General features: G+C 40.6%; 1 protein-coding gene across 1 annotated transcript in view; it reads left to right on the plus strand.

Moving 5' to 3' along the window:
* LOC124266544 (integrin beta-1-like) overlaps nt 1–18975 on the plus strand; it is a 47104-nt gene continuing 28129 nt past the window's right edge. Inside the window, exons 1-2 of the mRNA XM_046701343.1 lie at nt 1–117; nt 8002–8073. Coding sequence (XP_046557299.1) covers nt 8004–8073 — 70 coding nt within the window. The 5' untranslated portion in view covers nt 1–117; nt 8002–8003. The remainder of the gene's footprint in view (nt 118–8001; nt 8074–18975) is intronic.

Here is an 18975-nt window from a genome sequence, read left to right on the forward strand (position 1 = left end):
GCCATATTTAGTCACTGTTGGGCTTGGTCTCCGTTGAATCATTGAAATCGCCCTCCTATAACTTTGTTCGAAGCTTTGTTGATAACACAAGGATTACCGTAGAAGAGCTCTTTATAGGTAAGAATGTTTTAAGTTTTCTTGTTGGATTATGAGGACGAAGTGAACAGTAAACGATCAGGTTCCATCGGGAATAACAGATTTCTGACAGACTTCGGCTTCATCCCAACTAGGGTTCGCCGATTCTGTGACTTGGCGTGGCAAAGTCGAATAATCAGACCGATCTCTCAAATCACTATCCATTTATGCATTAGTGGTGACCAAATCTTACAAATTCATGAGTTTTGATGTGTTTTTAAATTATGAAAATGAGCTTCGAATGTAGTTTGGCCGGGTGAAAAAAATGACAGAAATGAAAATATTCGATGATAGAGAAGTTTACTTAAAAGCCACATGCAATTTTGTATCGGCCTGTTTCCGTTGAACAGTTGGATGACCGGTTAAGCAATGGAGTATGGCTCTAAGTGCAGTTTCCTTGACAAAGCGAAGTGAAAAGATTGTTGATAGTTTAGGTGGTTGGTCGATATCAACAGCTGAGAGTGAGACTGAGACCGGTGTATTGTGTTGATAATCACATTTGACAGGCAATCGTGAAGTACCGGAAACGGACACTGAACTCCCCTTACCTGGGGGTGTTAGTAATTTGGGCAGAAATTGGTCTTTGATAGAATTCTTGGTAGTTCTCATTCATTTAAATAATTCATTTCGTATTTTGTTTCTGTCAGCATGGTGAAGGATATTTTGTGAGGCATGTCTAAATTTATGCTGTGTCCTGTTTCACTTGGGAAGGATGTTAAACTAAAGATAAACATTATGTCTTTTATTTTGCATTGTATAGTTTTTAGATTGTTTTATTTGCAAAGTATATTTTTTAGATATTTCAGAACAAAGCATGTATTATATTTTATACGCCATGTATTGTTAATTGATGCTGACTATTCATTCCTACTTGAAATGATTGGAACAAGATGTTAGCAACAGCAATTAGTGGCCTACCTTTAGAATTCAGCACTTTACAAAATTACATCACAATACCTTATGACGTAATTTGTGAAACTTTGACCAAAGACAATGCCCTGCGACATGGTAAAGTACATTTAGTATTAGGGCTTTAGGACTTGTCTTTTCAACATGTTTATGTTTACACTTTGTTTAGATGGAATTAGTGTATCTATTGATTGTAGTAACTTGAGAGAACATGATTCATAAACAAATATGAGTCTGTGTTCGTTCATCCATGACTAAATGCAGGTGTGAGCTTTAGCTGCTGTAAGTCTTTATTTGTTTACCGAGGTAGAAAAGGGAAGGTTCGCTGTTTGGGATTACGCATGTGGTTTTGTTCAGGGAGGATTGTTCCCAAATCAAACTACAATCGTGACAGTGACACAGACATTCCTTTTCATTACACACACAATCAGCAGGAAAACTCACCTTGCTGTAGGGATGGTAGCATTGGAAATAGCAACCTAAAACACATTACCCTTTGAAATTCATGCCAGTTCACTTGCCTGTGACAGCTTATTGTGCCGTGGAATGCAGTGATGTGGTCCTCAAAGAGAAGCAGCATTTGATGGCTGCTATTCTGAACCAGTTTTCATTACTTCAATTTTTTACATATTGAATAAAACTAATAGAACTGTAAACATTGTAGACATTTTTGTCTTGTTAATTATATAACTCTTTCAAGTACCTGTGAAGATCTGTGTTAGTATTGGTCTTCAGCATCCCATGCTTGTTGTAAGAGGCGACAAACAGGATTGGGTGGTAGGACTCACTGACTTGGTTGACACACGTCATTGTAAGCCAATTGCTTAGATAGATGCTCATGATGTTGATCACTGGATTGTCTGCTCCAGACTTGATTAGTTTACAGACCAATGCGATATTGCTGTAATATGTGGCGTTAAACAAAGCAACCAACCAACCAAGAATATGTTCTTGGCCCCTTGGTATGTTATGATGATGATTTAACATGCATTTTCCAACATGATGCACATTCGCAAACAGATCCGCCATGCCATTTAGTGTTTGATCGAAAGAGGGGTGAATATGACAGAAAGATATGGCAACCTGAATATTGCTTTGGGGTTGCATATTCAATTTTTGTATGAATTTTGAAATTTTCCAGAAGTATGAGGTGGTTAGGTTGGTGTGTGTTTTGTGTGTGTGTGTTTCATGCTATATATTTAAAAATAAGTCTATTGGTACCAGTGAGTTATGTGTGATTATGTGGGACCTAGAAGGCCAGTTTTGATTCCAAAATATACCTAAGGCTTTGAAGGTTTGGGTGTTATATGGAGATCTATGGGAATAAATGTGTCAGTTGAACACTTGAGACACCGTCTATTGTGATTGTATTGTTTGTGTATCATTACAAGGAGGACAGATAACCAGCTACTAGATCCACTTTAATCCTTCAGCTGACACTATTGGCCGACATCTGGGGTGAATGGACATTCATGTTTCATGGACAATGACTCTTTTATTCATGAGTAAAGTGGTAGTATAGACATAGATAAATACCATAAGTACAAATTGTTTGTGGTAGTAGGTATATATTCAAGAAGGATACTGATAGACATTCATAAATTGGTACCAAAAACACTTTGGTTAGGCTTTGCACAAGGCATGGTATGATCAACTTGGTTAGTGCGTGTTGTTGTACGAATGGGTATCTTACCGTCGTCTGCTAAGTAGCCTATGTATGCGCCGAATGGAGGCGTGTGATTGGATGACTGAGCGAGAGTTCGACGTGATGTGCTGGAGTATATTATCACGCTCGCAACATGACCTGAGAGATTTTGACCATGACTATACGGTCGACATGTGGAATAAAGGTGTAAACCTAAACTCTGCCTTCTTTTCACGTGTAAAAACAATTAGTGTTTTAAAAAACATTGAGATGAGGTGCTTACATTTGCTTTGATCTAGTTTATCACAATGTGTCTGCATGTTCCGATATAGGTATATAAAACAGGCACAGGTGAAAACTAGTTTTGAGAAATGCAACTTAATATTTATGTTTAAATCAAGTTCCTTAAACAGAGTATTGCTTCTGCCTCATCTCCTACCTTTACCACATCCATGTGTATCGCAGTTGGGGTAGCCTAGGGGTAGCCTAGTGGTTAAAGCGTTCGCTTGTTATTCTGAAGACCTGTGTTCGATTCCCCGGATGGGCAAAATGTGTGAAGCCAATTTCTGGTGTCTCCTGTCGTGATATTTCGGGACTATTGCAAAGAGCGGTGTAAAATCGAACTCACTCACTATGTCGCAGTTGGATGCATGAACACTAATACTTAATTAGTGCCATATTTTCATGATATTCTGTGTTGCCTTTGTTCTCCATGTTCCTGAATGAGGTTGCTGCTGTCAACAGCTTAGTTAAGATGAAAGATTAATTTTGGCTCTTCTTGTGCATCATCAGAAAATAGGACGTATTGTTGTGTTTCTTGACAGGCAGTATCGTAACTATGGTAATTCCCAAGCTAGGTTAATATAAATATGGTAAGTTTTTGAAAGTTGATACTGCAGGGGTGGAAATAACCCACTGCCCGACATCTCAGTCGAGTGTTTTTTTTCTGTCGGGCAAGCAAATTTGTATATCACACTGTACCGGTGTCCAGTTGACTTTCAAATGTTACTTATGTTGTTTATTTAAAAAAATCAACAAGAAAATCGGTGGGTATAGTGGAAAAAATTATCAGGGCAAGTGATTTTACATGTGCTAGAGTACCGGAGTACACTAGCAATTTTAAAGTGATTTCCACCCCTGAATACTGAAGATATTCTTTGATGAATGGGTAGTCTTATAAATTATGAAATTTACAGGCATAAAATCACAGTGTTTCAATATATTAGGAAACTTGGGTTTTCTTATTCCACTGCCCGTGACTGGCCCATGGAATATGCCCATGCCATGAAGAGTTTGGACTTAAGCATGAAATTATCTTGGCATAACTTTAATGTTAAAAGTATTAAGGTATCTTGTGTCTTTTTTGGGGGGTAAAAAGTAATAATAGTACATTTGTAGAGGGCCTTATATCTCCTCAAAGATGCTGAGTGGCGCTATTACATGGTGGTAATTGGTTAAAAAATGAGTAATGTGATAATTTCAGTAGTGTGTCTAGATTCATGCTACGTTTGTATTTATTCACAAGTAGCAGTGTCTATCCCGAGGTTAGGTTTTTTGTTTAATGCGACACTTGGCAATAGTCCACCATTTGTAAATAATTGTGTCAGGACCAGACAATACAGTGATCAACAGCGTGAACAAATCTACTACATTTGGATATGATGCCGTGTCAACCAAGTCAGCGAGCCAGACCACGTGATCCCGTTAGTCGTCTCTTATGACAAGCATGGGTTGCTGAAGACCAGTTCTAACCCGGATCTTCATGGGTCTACTACTTTAGTGACCCTGAGAATGGAATAATAGTCTGTAGGGTTACTTCAGGGACCATACACATACCCTGGATCCTTTGTTGAGAAAAATAATTTCCAAAATATCCAAAAATATAATGTCCAAAATGGTCGGCTAGTGCTAAAATCACACCCTCTCAAACTTCACACTCGCCTGATGCTTGGGCTGTCAAAGGTAGGAAATTTTACTATCAATACATCAACTCAAAAAGCATAATGATACATCTATATTTATCATTTATTTTTTATCAATAACGAAATTTATCCATATCTATACATCATCAACATTTGATGTGGGGCGGTAGGGTAGCCTAGTGGTTACAGTGTTTGCTCGTCATGCTGAAGACCCGGGTTCGATTCCCCAAATGAGGACAATGTGTGAAGCCCATTCTGGTGTCCCCCACTGTGATATTGCTAATAGTGGTGTAAAACCATACCAAACACTCACTCACTCAATGTTGATTGATACAGTGATATCATGATCCACAATGGCATGACTTCAAACAACTACCGATGTATATATATGTTATACATATATATAGTCTATGTGAGAATGGACAGGGATACCATGCCTACTGGTTACTGACCTTTAAATATCATCAGGCCTTTTCCCCTTTTTGCTGGCCACGGGCCAAAGTACCAGCAGTTTTGTAGACCCCTCGCACACCTATCATGGCCGTGGTCAAATATGAGTTTCGATCACTTCCATAAAGTATACATGGTAATCTGATGACAGGCTACCATCCACTGAACTTCTGTTTATTTATAAAGATTAGTTGTGCTGGAAACTTTTGACACCTCCCCTTAACGAGCTGTAGATTGTTTACACCTGTCAGGTAGGAGTGGAGCGGCTGTAGGTCAGGGGTATAGATTCCCCCTCCTTGTGACCTGGCATCTTCATCTCACCGGGCTGGTATCTGCAAACCTGTATGACAGCCAGCTGCCCAGCTAACTAACATTTTGGAGGGGATGTAGTCATCTTGGATATACTGCATGCTAAATACTCTATCGTAAATGCTTAAAAATTGAAATCAGATGCAAGAAACATACTGAGGGCACAGTATGCAGAGAATTTCTGTGCTACATAATTTGGCCCTACTGAAATTAATTTCCATGCATAATTATTTGAAAAATGCAATATGCAGTTAAATATGCAGTCTTCAAGTACATTATGATCCGCTGGCACTTGTACAGGCCTACCAAAGAAAACTTTCCCTCTGTGCAGAAAAACGCAGAAAAGCCCACATTAATCGTGGAAATAGCAACATAAACATAATACCTCGCTACTGAAAAAGTAAAAACAGCAACTTTAAATCGCTAACACTGCATCATAAAACGATGAGCCTGCAACTTTGATTTTGCGCATGCGCACATGGAAGAGGAAGTCTCTACCGCATGTTGACATTTTCCACTTTGGACAAAAGTTGCATTCCTTTTTAAGTATTTCTTTTGTGTTATTTGGCATTTATCATCATGATACGTGTGTGCACACTTTTTTAGTTTACTTTCCATTCGTATGAAACGATTGACAGCAGTTATTTCGACATATTTAATACTTCTTCTACGCGAGGCGATTCACGGTTGCTCGGAAATTGGAAAGAAGCCCGGATCGTAATGCGCATGCGCAGTAGAGGTCAAAGTTCGCTGGTATAAAAATGTTGCAGTTTCATAGTTTTTCGTTGCCGTTTTTACTGTTTCAGTAGCGAGGTAATGTGTTTATGTTGCTATTTCCACGATTAATGTGGGTTTTTCTGCACAGTGGGAAAGTTTTCTTTTGTAGGCCTGTTGTAGATTTGTGACAGTTTAGGAGTTTCTGTACCAGATTGAACTAACGATGCTAACAGCATTGAAGTGTGAGTGGTGTAGTTTTATGACAATGAAGTATTGTATTGCAATATGAGATTCATGATACAATACATTGTAACCTATTCATGACAAATTCCCAATAGACAGGAGCCAAGGGCGTAAAGTATATTGAATGCTTAATGGAAAATGTGAATACTCAGTGCGAATCATTCCATGTGAGTAAATACTCAAAATATTCTGGAGCAATGAAGCTGGACATTATCATTTAGAGTCAGTTGTGAACTTTTGTTCTGGGGACTTGTAAACATGGTTGTTTACATGTTTAATAAATCTGCTGAAGCATAATAAGTCTTAGTCTGTGTTACAGTCCCTGAACCACAATATTTTCCATACAGTCTTGCCCTCCCTGCAGTGATAAAGCCCTAAATGAAGTCTAGACTTCCCCAGGTACAGGATCTCTGGTCTCCCTGGGGCTCCTTTTCCATTAAAATGGATTTATTTGTTATTATCAAAATTATATATATTCAGAGACTTAGCTTTAGTCTAGATAAGTGTGTGGAAGAATGGGAGATACAACATGATTTTATGAAACTAGTCTCTTAAAAATGTTTTTTACATCTATGAATCTCGATAATTGTATTGTAGAACTAATATTGCCTAGCACCAAGGGTAGGTACTTCGGAACTGAGATCACAGAGGCCATGAATGTTGTGATGTTTCATCCCAAAGGGTTCGAAAATGATTTAAGGTACCCCTGAAGCCCTTTTTGCTAAGTGTATTTACTCTAATGCAAATTTGTGGTATGTGTAAATTTGTCATGCAAGCACTTGGCAACAATTCTCATGAAAGTATTTGGAATATTTACACTGACCTTCAAAACGTAAAACTATTCACTGTTTCATCATAACTATTTTAGTATACAAACATATCTGTGTTAGTGGCCGAGTAAACTTGTGTTAACACCATGTGAACAAAGTAATTTTGCTTTTATACGTATGAATATTTATCTCATGTGCATTCTGTTTTAGAAGTTAAGTTTGTGCGAGTTTGAAATATATTGACACATGAAATGAACGGCTGCATGCTGGGGGTGGCATTCTTCAGTGTGGAACAAAATAATTGCTGTGACCTTTCGTCATAAACGATAACAAAGAGATTACCGAACAGCAACAACAGCGCTGTTAGCCAACATTTGGCTCTCAACATGCCTCCACCATGATGAATATGAATTTACTTTTTAAAGGCATTTGTTGCTGAAACTAAGAAAGTCTGAGTTATATTGCCATTAAATTGGCTCTTTGTCGGTCCAATCTGATTAGTATGGTGTTCATTTTGAAGTGGTTTTCATGTAAAATAGCTAGATTTCGGTAGTCCTTGAGGGGTTTTATTACTTTTAGACTAACAGGCTTGTTTCAATAAGTTCTTTGGGAGGCATTTAGAAGTTGGATCAGTAAGGAAGGAACTTCTTTATTACAATGAGAGCGACTTTTCAGTGTAGATTCTAACACTGGTATCACTTGCTTGATAACGTTGTTAGAACCTACACCCAAATGTCGCTCTCACTGTTATCATGGTTATAAATAGTTGCTCATCCATATATTGTCATCCTTCCTTGTTTCAGTAATATGTGATTTTCTTGTCATAACATAAAGTATCTGTACCTGTTTCTTCATGGTTTTGATATCGGCATCAGTTTCTAATGTTGCTTTGTTGTTTCAGAGATGAGGATGCCGAGGGTGACGACAATCTGTGTGTTCCTTCTCGTCGGCCTTGCAGTTGCCGCAGCACAAAGTAAGTACTGTGGAGAAGCTATAGGAACCTGTTAGATAGGATACTACGACTTGTTTTGTATTTATGAATATAGATGATGCATGAGTGAGTGAGTGAGTTGGGTTTAACGCCACTTTTAGCAATATTCCAGCAATATCATGGCGGGGGACACCAGAAATGGGCTTCACACATTGTACCCATGTGGGGAATCGAACCCGGTCCTTCGGCGTGACGAGCGAACGCTTTAACCACTAGGCTACCCCACCACCCCAGATGATGCATGAAACAATACACTGAAGAAATAAGAATAAAAATAATAAGAGTAGTTTTATAGCGCCCACAGCACAGATCACAATACTCTGAATATAGATGTGATTCATATCCTGATACACTGAAGATGTGATACATATCACGATTCTTTGAAGGTATGCATATTCTTATACACTGAAGATTTGAAGCATGTCCTGATACACTGAAGATTTGAAGCATGTCCTGATACACTGAAGATTTGAAGCATGTCCTGATACACTGAAGATTTGAAGCATGTCCTGATACACTGAAGATTTGAAGCATGTCCTGATACACTGAAGATTTGAAGCATGTCCTGATACACTGAAGATTTGAAGCATGTCCTGATACACTGAAGATTTGAAGCATGTCCTGATACACTGAAGATTTGAAGCATGTCCTGATACACTGAAGATATGAAACATGTTATGATACACTGAAGATATGAAACATGTTACGTTACACTGAAGATATGAAGCATGTCACGATACACTGAAGATATGAAACATGTCCTGATACACTGAAGATTTGAAGCATGTCCTGATACACTGAAGATTTGAAGCATGTCCTGATACACTGAAGATTTGAAACATGTCCTGATACACTGAAGATATGAAACATGTTACGTTACACTGAAGATATGAAACATGTCACGATACACTGAAGATATGAAACATGTTACGTTACACTGAAGATTTGAAGCATGTCATGATACACTGAAGATTTGAAGCATGTCCTGATACACTGAAGATTTGAAGCATGTCCTGATACACTGAAGATATGAAACATGTTACGATACACTGAAGATATGAAACATGTTACGTTACACTGAAGATATGAAACATGTCACGATACACTGAAGATATGAAACATGTCCTGATACACTGAAGATTTGAAGCATGTCCTGATACACTGAAGATTTGAAGCATGTCCTGATACACTGAAGATTTGAAACATGTCCTGATACACTGAAGATATGAAACATGTTACGTTACACTGAAGATATGAAACATGTCACGATACACTGAAGATATGAAACATGTTACGTTACACTGAAGATTTGAAGCATGTCCTGATACACTGAAGATTTGAAGCATGTCCTGATACACTGAAGATTTGAAACATGTCCTGATACACTGAAGATATGAAACATGTCACGATACACTGAAGATATGAAACATGTTACGTTACACTGAAGATATGAAGCATGTCACGATACACTGAAGATATGAAACATGTCCTGATACACTGAAGATTTGAAGCATGTCCTGATACACTGAAGATTTGAAGCATGTCCTGATACACTGAAGATTTGAAACATGTCCTGATACACTGAAGATATGAAACATGTTACGTTACACTGAAGATATGAAACATGTCACGATACACTGAAGATATGAAACATGTTACGTTACACTGAAGATTTGAAGCATGTCCTGATACACTGAAGATATGAAACATGTTACGTTACACTGAAGATATGAAACATGTCCTGATACACTGAAGATATGAAACATGTTACGTTACACTGAAGATATGAAACATGTCATGATACACTGAAGATATGAAACATGTTACGTTACACTGAAGATATGAAACATGTTACGTTACACTGAAGATTTGAAGCATGTCCTGATACACTGAAGATATGAAACATGTCCTGATACACTGAAGATATGAAACATGTCACGATACACTGAAGATATGAAACATGTCACGATAGTTGGAAGATATGATGCTTGTCACTATGCACTAAAGATATACATATCTAGATGCTCTGAAGATTTGGAGCATATCCTGACACACTGAAGATATGATGCATATCAGGATACTGTGAAGATATGATACACGATACACTGAAGATGCAACTGGTGGTTGCAAACCTTTGTATTAAAGCTTTCCTGGATGATGCATGCTTTGCAGTGAATGTTACCATGGTAACAGCAATTTGGATTCAGATTTCAGCTGTAGTCATGAGTTAAGGTAGCCACTTCATTGTCATCCTCCAGAAACGTATCTTCCAAAGATAACGATATTACATGTATGTTATGTTAGCTTGCACAATGTTGCAGGAAGGTAGAGTCAGTTCTGGCACCAGATGGGAATCCAATGTTAATAATGCATGGTTCTCCTCAGGGGTCACAAGCCTGCTATTAACTTAAGTAATACATGTCAAGTTAGATGGGATGTTATCATGGTTATGGAGTCGTATATCACACCAGGGAGGAGAATATGAGGAGTATCATCTTCATCTCTGAGGGTGGGGAATACCATCACTATAATGATGGACCTGTTAATTGTTAAATCGTATGGTATGTAGAAGTTTGCATTTCATCTGTGGACGAATCAAATGGATGCTCATTTGCAGCTTACTTTCTGCCCAAAACTTTCAAGTCGCCTTCTTACCTCATCAGAATTGTGTTTTTGAATCTTATTCCACATGTTTAATGGTGTTTAGAGACTACATATTTATCAATATCAGCTTAATGTATGTGATGGAATTGTAAATGGGGTTGTATAAAGATTATGTCATAATTTTACCTTCGCTGTCATACTTTGGTTTTGAAACATTACAGTACTTGGTCATTTCAGGTGTATAGTATTCATTAAATTCGTTGATTTTGTTGTTGTCTTGAAAGCTTTAAGACATTTTGATTAGTGATGTTAAAGGTCAAGGTCATATCCTGACCAACCGGAAAAGCACTAAAGTATTGTCGTCATTAGACAAAAACTGTTTTTAGGCTGTTACTCTGTATCCCTAAAATTTACAGAACTGCAAAGTGCATATGTCGAAATAACCCACATCGGCCTAACTGGGCGTTCAGTGGGGTGCGTAATAGGATATCCAGAAAAGCATGTTTACTAGTAAAATTGAACAAAACTTAGAAAAAATACCAGTAGCTGCTGAAAACAATAGATCAGACTATAGATGGCAATTAGGTCGGACCATTGACTCACCTGGCATGAAATGCACGTGCTACCTACGGGCACAAGGGGTCATCTCAAAGATATTTTATGCTTTCTCATGTGTGTTGAGTGTGTCTCATCTTTTGATTGACATGTCTTTCTTTCACAAAGTTTATGTGGAGATATGTAAAAGAGTATGATACCCATAGAAAAGCTTAAATCAGCCTTTGTATTAAATGACTTAAAATATATAGGTGGTATGACCACTCGATGATCGACAGGACTGGATAGTATTTGGAAATTGTTATGACATTGCCGTTTGCTTCCCCAATCTATTTCCCCTTAAGGATTATCTTATCTCAGCTGATATCTCTATCACCCAGCCCGACCCCAACCACCCAGACCCCAACCATCATCTGTTACACCGTCCTGACCCACCGTTTGAGACGACCCCTCTTACCTGTTTCCTTTTATAGTGATAGTGGGACTCCATGGTAGCTACATCCTTAATAGATTTGGTATTAAAGTTATTATTGTTTACGTCAGCTATTGTTCATAATAAAGATAAGTTTATTTTTGAAATGGGCATTTAAAAAGTGTCCTTTGCAATACAGTATCATCACACACTAATTTGCATAAAGTCAAGGTCTGTTCCAAATAAGTCGCTTTGCTCATTTCTGCACTAATCTCTCATCAGTAAAGTCCTTTTTCTATGTTTCCTATCTCTCTACCACTGAGACTGGAGTTAGGCCGAACTTAGTTTAACAGATATTTCACATTTTCACATATTGACTACATTAATTGTGAAAAATCAGGTTTTTTCTATTTCCGACAGTACTTTAGTTGTTTTATGCAGCTTTGTATGTCCTATTCTTAGGGGCCTAGATTGGAAAGGATTATGAAGGATCTGAAAAGGTCTCATTTAAAAAAGTTGGTCCTGTTTTCACTTAAATACCCTTTCCTGATATTTTTTAAGTGCATGTGGTGTTGGTAATGTTTCTGATTCTTTCTAGTGTCAATTACCGGGTTAGATTTAGTCTTCAGCAAACCCATGTGTGCTGATTTCGCTCTCAGAAAGCATTTCGCTGATCGTATTGTTAAATGCATGGAATTGGTTGTCGGGAAAATACTTTGAGTCTGTCATGAACATTCTTGTTGATATCTGGAACACATTATCAGAAACTATTTCATTCCACAATACCACGACAATCATAGTTAGTTGTGTAATTGTTACCATGGCAACTGATCAATTTCTAGGCGTAATCGCGTTAGTTGTCTATGTTTTAGGTTAACACGGTGAAGGAAGATAGCAGTGTTAATCATGTCAGAATAATCAGGGCTTGCAGTAACACCATTATTGGCTCGTCACACTGACAGCCTGAGTGACCCTGCTGCAGATCACAGACCTGTCAGTTATGGAGTTATTTTGGTCCAGTGGCTGTTAGTGCTAAAAGAAGAATGCAATTGAACATGCTCAATGTACAGAAAATTTATATCAGTTTTTGCTCTTGTATTTGATCATCATGTTTCCTTGAAACTCTTTTTACTACTTGAAAATTGACAATTTTATGTTCTTTATTCGTTGATTAGAAGAAGGAAAATTAATTAAAGCCAGAATAATTCATATAAGTACATATAATATTTAACAGGCCTCAAAGTGCAATAAACTTCTTTCATTCTGTTATTCTGTTATATAACATATAACTTAAACTAATGTAAGGTTAGAAAACTTCAGCAATAACCATAATGTTAATTTTTCCTTATCCTGACTCATGCTCTTTGCTTGTCTTCTTTCTTCTTGCTAACATAGTGGAACACTTGTATCTCCTTAATTGAAGCCCTTCAATGTAAAATCACTAATTGGTACTCACCACGAGTTGCCTCCCTTGCCCTTTGGCGGAACAGGTGTCGCCACCCTCTGGCCCTCATGCTTCACTCTCCTTCTTCACCAGTGAGCAGGATGTGAGAGCTTCTGTGTCTCCTTTTACACACTATATCCTTTGGTTTTTCTAGTTTATTACCCTTATAGGTTACTATAGAGGTATAGCTAGTATCCTTCATTAATTTGCATTGATATTTAATCGTGATTTCTACTGTTTATTCACGGAGTTCGTGGATTGTTCAGCTAGTATTTACGCTTTTGATGAAAATCTGTACCATTTGCAATTTACGCTTTTCAATTGCTGACCAAGCATGTATTATGCCCTAGCTGTGCTACGCCTTTGCGCTTGATACACGCTGCAGTTACTGCATTAATCTATCCAATTCTGCTTTTCATAAATATCTTTTGCGTCGCGGAGACGCACCGCAGATAGGTCACGCAAACAAGGGTTAGACATGGCCGATACATCGATTCCCCTTCCAGTCAGCTGCTGTCGATAGACCCCTCCGTCTGGTGTTTCGTAAGAGACTCCGCTGAAGATGGGCGTGGATGCAGTCCGCCAACACTAAGAAGCGCCCTGCTCTCCCAGACGCCCTGGCCATCGCAGATAAAGTCCAAGAGGGGCTACCGACGCCTTCCCAACGACTTCGACCCCAGGGCAGCGCCGACATCTAAGGGGAAGTCCACGGTCGCTAAGAACTTTCTCAGCCGAGATTGTTCCAGCCGCCGAATCTGGCCTCTACGATGATCAGCCGATCATCATCCCTGACGACGCCACAAGAAGCGCAACACCGTGACAGCTACAGTGACATCAGCAGAGATCGCCATGCAGCCTGATGCCTCTACACTGATGTCAGACGACTTCCCTGAGGGGTCAGCAGCTGTCATCGCGAGAGGGCACCGACTACTTCGGCCGCACAGAGACCATCCCAGACGAAGCTGTTGCGCAGATCATGACCATGATGGAGGGCCACTACAGTCGGGGAAGCAGCCAGCCCAGGGCCCGAAAGCAACGCAGACGATACCCCAGAGGCACCCCAGTCAGCGTTAGCAGCCACGACGAAGCAGCCTTCGAAGGAAGTCACAGACCACCCTCAACGGCGAGGACGATGTACAGTCGCCGCCAAGGCCTTCAACGAAGACGGGAGAGATCGCCATCATCCTCGATTCCTCATCCTCAGATGCAGACTCAGACCACCAGACGCCACGGAAACCGCCACGGAAGTCACGCCGCTCCCCCAGGTCCGGACGCAGAGGAAGCTGCACGAAGGCCGCCACACAGATCGCCATCGGCCCAGAAGGACGCCGAGGGACTATTCCAAGAGCTTCAACGGCCGCCAACATTCTCCTCGCAGATCTAGGTCTTCCCATAGACGCAGATCACCTAGACGATCTCCACGCCGCTCACCACGCCGATCTCCACGCATATCACCTCGCAGGTCATCACACAAGTCGGCACACAGGGTCTACACTCAGGTCTCCCCGAAAGTGTCACCCGACATAGAGATAGCAGCCCAGAGGTCACCATCAGAAGAGCATCAACCTCTCATCTCCGGGATGCTGGTACAGAAGATGATGGAGGCATCATCTTCTCAGACGCTTGAGATAAGATATTGGATGGTAAACAACCTAGATTTATCTTCACCGCCCAAGAGTGGCAACTCAGCGCAGACATACCTGATGAAGGAAGACGATGCAGACGCCATCACCTTACTCCGATGCGAATTCGGGATTGCCGCGTGCCACATAATCTAGATACAGCCTTCATTAAAGCTACTTAAAGTGCAGACTCCACATCTGCCGAACTTTCACGCTTAAGAAGTTCTCCACGACAACATGGACCCCTTCCTGAAGGCACAAGACATCGATGAAAACTACAAGCTGATCAGCCATGTTAAGAACAAGAACTACAAGATTGACGATCGCGAAGCTGGTGCAGATAGAAAACATGACGAGACGCGATGTTCTTTGGCCTAAATAGATCTAGAACGATCAATGAGACACTTATCACCAGATTTTCAGAATACGACCTCTGAAGATGATAGGATGATCTACTCGGCCCTACTGATGCAAAAGAAGGACCAGCAGTTCCTTACAGATCATCTCACATCTGTCTCAGCAGCACTGACCTTTAGCTCGTCCGTCAAGGCCTCCTCGCCTCTGCAGCTGGGGTGAGAACTTTACAGCTCCACTCTATACAGCCCGTGGTCATCCCCAAACATCTTTGACGGAGGAATAGACAAAGTCTCCAAGGAAGTCACTAAGGACTCCAGAGAAGTCCTTATGATTAAGTCGATGGACACGCTTAGCAAGCCGCCATCAGGCAGACTTCACAAAGATACTCAGGGAGATCTAAGTTCTCGGACTACAGAAAGCACGGATAGGAAGATAGCCAGCCAGGGGAGAAGATTCTTTCACGCCTATATGGCAACTATAGAGGAGGGTCAGGAAGAGGCAGGACACCCAGAGGTTCCCGCGAACTATAAACGCTTGAAAGACAGGTTCGAACGATTGAGTCTTTCCACCCCCAGCCGCTCCAGTACAACCGCTACAAGTGGGTGGACGCTCCAACTACACTGGGAGAACTGGGAATGTTAAAAGACCCTTATGTCTCCAACATTCTTCAACACGGATTTCGTGATCCCACTACAGGCCACGCCCCGCTTGACAGTCAACCCTTACAAGTTCGAATTTACAGGCACAACAACTACCAAAGTTAAGAGAGGCGGTTACATCACTCATAACCAAGCAGGCCATAGAAGTACTAGATCAAGTAGACATCGAACCAGGCTTCTACTCCCAGTTTTCCTAGTACCCAAGAAAAACTCCAAGGAGAAATACAGACTCATTTACAACATGAGCTTTTTCAACAGGAATTATCTACTTAAACCACCAAAGTTTCGCGATGATACACCTTCCTCAGTTACGGCAGTTGATTCACTTCCCATGGATTACATGGCCAGTATAGATCTGCAAGACGCTTTATCTACATATCCCGATACATCCCTAATCCAGGAAATATCTAAGATTTACACTAGACGGGCTACATTACCAATGGAAAGTAATTCCATTCGCATATCATCAGCCCCTGGCTATTCAATGAGGATAACGAAACCTATTGTCACTCCATCTACATCGCCTAGGGCTACGCGAGTGCGCTCTACTCGACGACGTGGATACAAGTAGATCAAGATCCACAGCATCTCAAACTACAGTTAAAACTACATCATAAAGCTACTAACACAGCTAGGGATGGTTAGTAAACTTATTTCAAGTCGGACCTAGTACCATCGCAAGATCTGCAGTTCCTAGGCATTCGGGATTTATCACGAGGTTTAATCACAACCGTATCGTCAGAATTAGAAGACCGCTGGCTCAAGATCCAACAGACCATTCCATTAGCTCTACTCTCTCTCGCTACTCACTCACGACAATGGCAGAGCGTGTTGGTCTCCTCACATCAGCCCAAGACATGACAGTCTCAGGCAGATTACAGTTACTTTTCATTACAGGTCTTCATCAATGCACATCTCGACTCGCACCTACAACCATTCAGTCTACCTAAACGCCTCAGACCTCATCTACTATGGTGGACCAGGAGGTCGAATGTTTCATGGAAGGTATTTGTTTAGAAGAGCAGGAATTCAAAACCCATCTATATGTAGACGCCGCCCAAGGTTGGGGAGCTCATCTCGCCAACCGGACGGCATCAGGGTTATGGAATCAGCAAGAAAGCAAGCTCCATATAAACATGTTAGAGATGAAAGCTGTAATCAACGCCATACTTCATTGAGCAACATTCTACAGAATGCGACTTAATGATTCATACCGACAACTCGACAGTGGCGTTTCTATGTGAACAAAAACAAGGTTCAACAAGATCACTGAACCTATTGACTTTAAGCTTTCAACTGTTCGATCTAATACACGATCTTAAACCTACATGTCAGAGCATGTCACATTCCCGAGCCAAGAATGTACTAGCAGACGACTCTCTCGCCACATCAACCGCCACCGACAGAATGGATGCTCAATACAGAAATATTTGCACAGATAATCAAGCAAATAGGAGCCGTAGCTAGTAGATCTATTCGCAACACGCTTCAACAATCAGCTACCGACATTCGCGGTCACCAGTCCCAGACCCACAAGCATGGGCAAACGGACGCCTAAGCATATCCTGGGAAGGCTCCTCAATGCGTACGCTGCTTCCGCCAGCAATAATACCTCAAGTGTTACAGAAAATCAGACAAACACAGAGCCTCCAACTCACTTTGGTCGCTACTGGTACTGGTCACAGAACGTGGTTTCCATTCTAATTCAAGAAATCGGTCAACCAACACTAGAGCTACCTGCAGCCAAATCTATTAATACATCCACACACCAAACAGGTGCACGGAAGCCCAGAAGTATTCCAACTTCAACGCATGGACTGTATTAAAATGTGTTTAAACAAGAGAGGGTATTCTTACCAGGGCTGCAAAAGCGGTCACGCTTTGCCTTACGCTTATTCTACACCGAATCCTGTAACTCTAATCCACAAGTGGCACAGTTTTGAGAATTACGAGTAAATAAGGGATTTACTGTGCAAGAGATGCTACTCATCCACAAGTGGCAGATTATTTGTGTTACTTACGGCAAAACAAACATTTAAAAGGCCTCGACATTGTCAACATATCTTGCACGCTTTAGTTCTGTCATTACTAATGAGAACGGGTGTTAGATTAACAAGAACTCCAGAGTTACTGGTCTTACTACTGGCTTTCCTCGATTGGAGGACCAAAAGCGAAGTTCCACGCCCCAGCTTGGGATCTGAATATAGTGTTGCAACACCTCACAAGTGAGGCTTATGAACCACTGGAATCGACAAACTTTGAGCTTCTCTCACAGAAAACGCTTCCTGTTATCTCTAGCCACAGCAGCCAGGATGTCGGAAATTCACGCGACTAGATTATGAGAGGATACAGTTTGATGACAATCAAAACACAGCACACCTTGGGATTTAAGATGGGATTTCATCGCCAAAAATCAACTACCAGGTCAACCAGACAGGTTATTTCATATCCCTGCATTATCCTCCATTCTCGATCTCAAGATACACTGGACTTATCTCTATGCCCAGTCAGAGCTCTCAAAATCTATTTTACGACGCTCCAAACAAGGCTAAGATTTCTCAAACGATTTATTCATTCCCTTGTCGGCAAACAACTCAGACAGAAGTCTCTCGCACTCACCATATCTATATGGATAAGAACTGTCATACTTCCTAGGCCTACAAGGCAGCAGGACTGGACCCTCCAACAGCATCAAATCCCCATGAAATCAGGCGCTAGCTTCCACTCTCGCCTTACACGGTAACTGTTCTTGAATACAATTATGGAAGGATGCTTTGGAAATCTAACATGGTGTTTGCTAATCACTACCTGAGAGATATCACCACCGAGGACGCCTCAGGCATTCACCATTTCGTCCCTTGGTCCTCGCGACAGCAGTTGACAGTCCCTCGAACGCTTAACACGTGAGTCTTAATACGAGATTAATATGCATAATTGTTACATGCATTATCTAGCTTATAACTCTCGGAGTTCTAGAAGCAGTATGTATATATGTTCAATGGTATAGCTTCTCTATCAGAGTCAGCTTTGATATTGTTGTTTATAATATCTCAGTATATCATAATGTAAATACCCCAGTATGGCATTATAACCTATGGCTTATAATAGAGGAATTATCCTAAGTCTATGCCTTTATGAAGTTCCCGTGAGGGGTTATTACAGTTACATCTATTTAAATCACTAATTCTATAAATCCAAAGTATTCTTATTTTGCCCACCTCCGCTTCCGTC

This window comes from Haliotis rubra, unplaced genomic scaffold, assembly GCF_003918875.1.
Source record: "Haliotis rubra isolate DU_JTF1 unplaced genomic scaffold, ASM391887v1 Scf1263, whole genome shotgun sequence".
Taxonomy (NCBI): Eukaryota; Metazoa; Mollusca; class Gastropoda; order Lepetellida; family Haliotidae; genus Haliotis; species Haliotis rubra.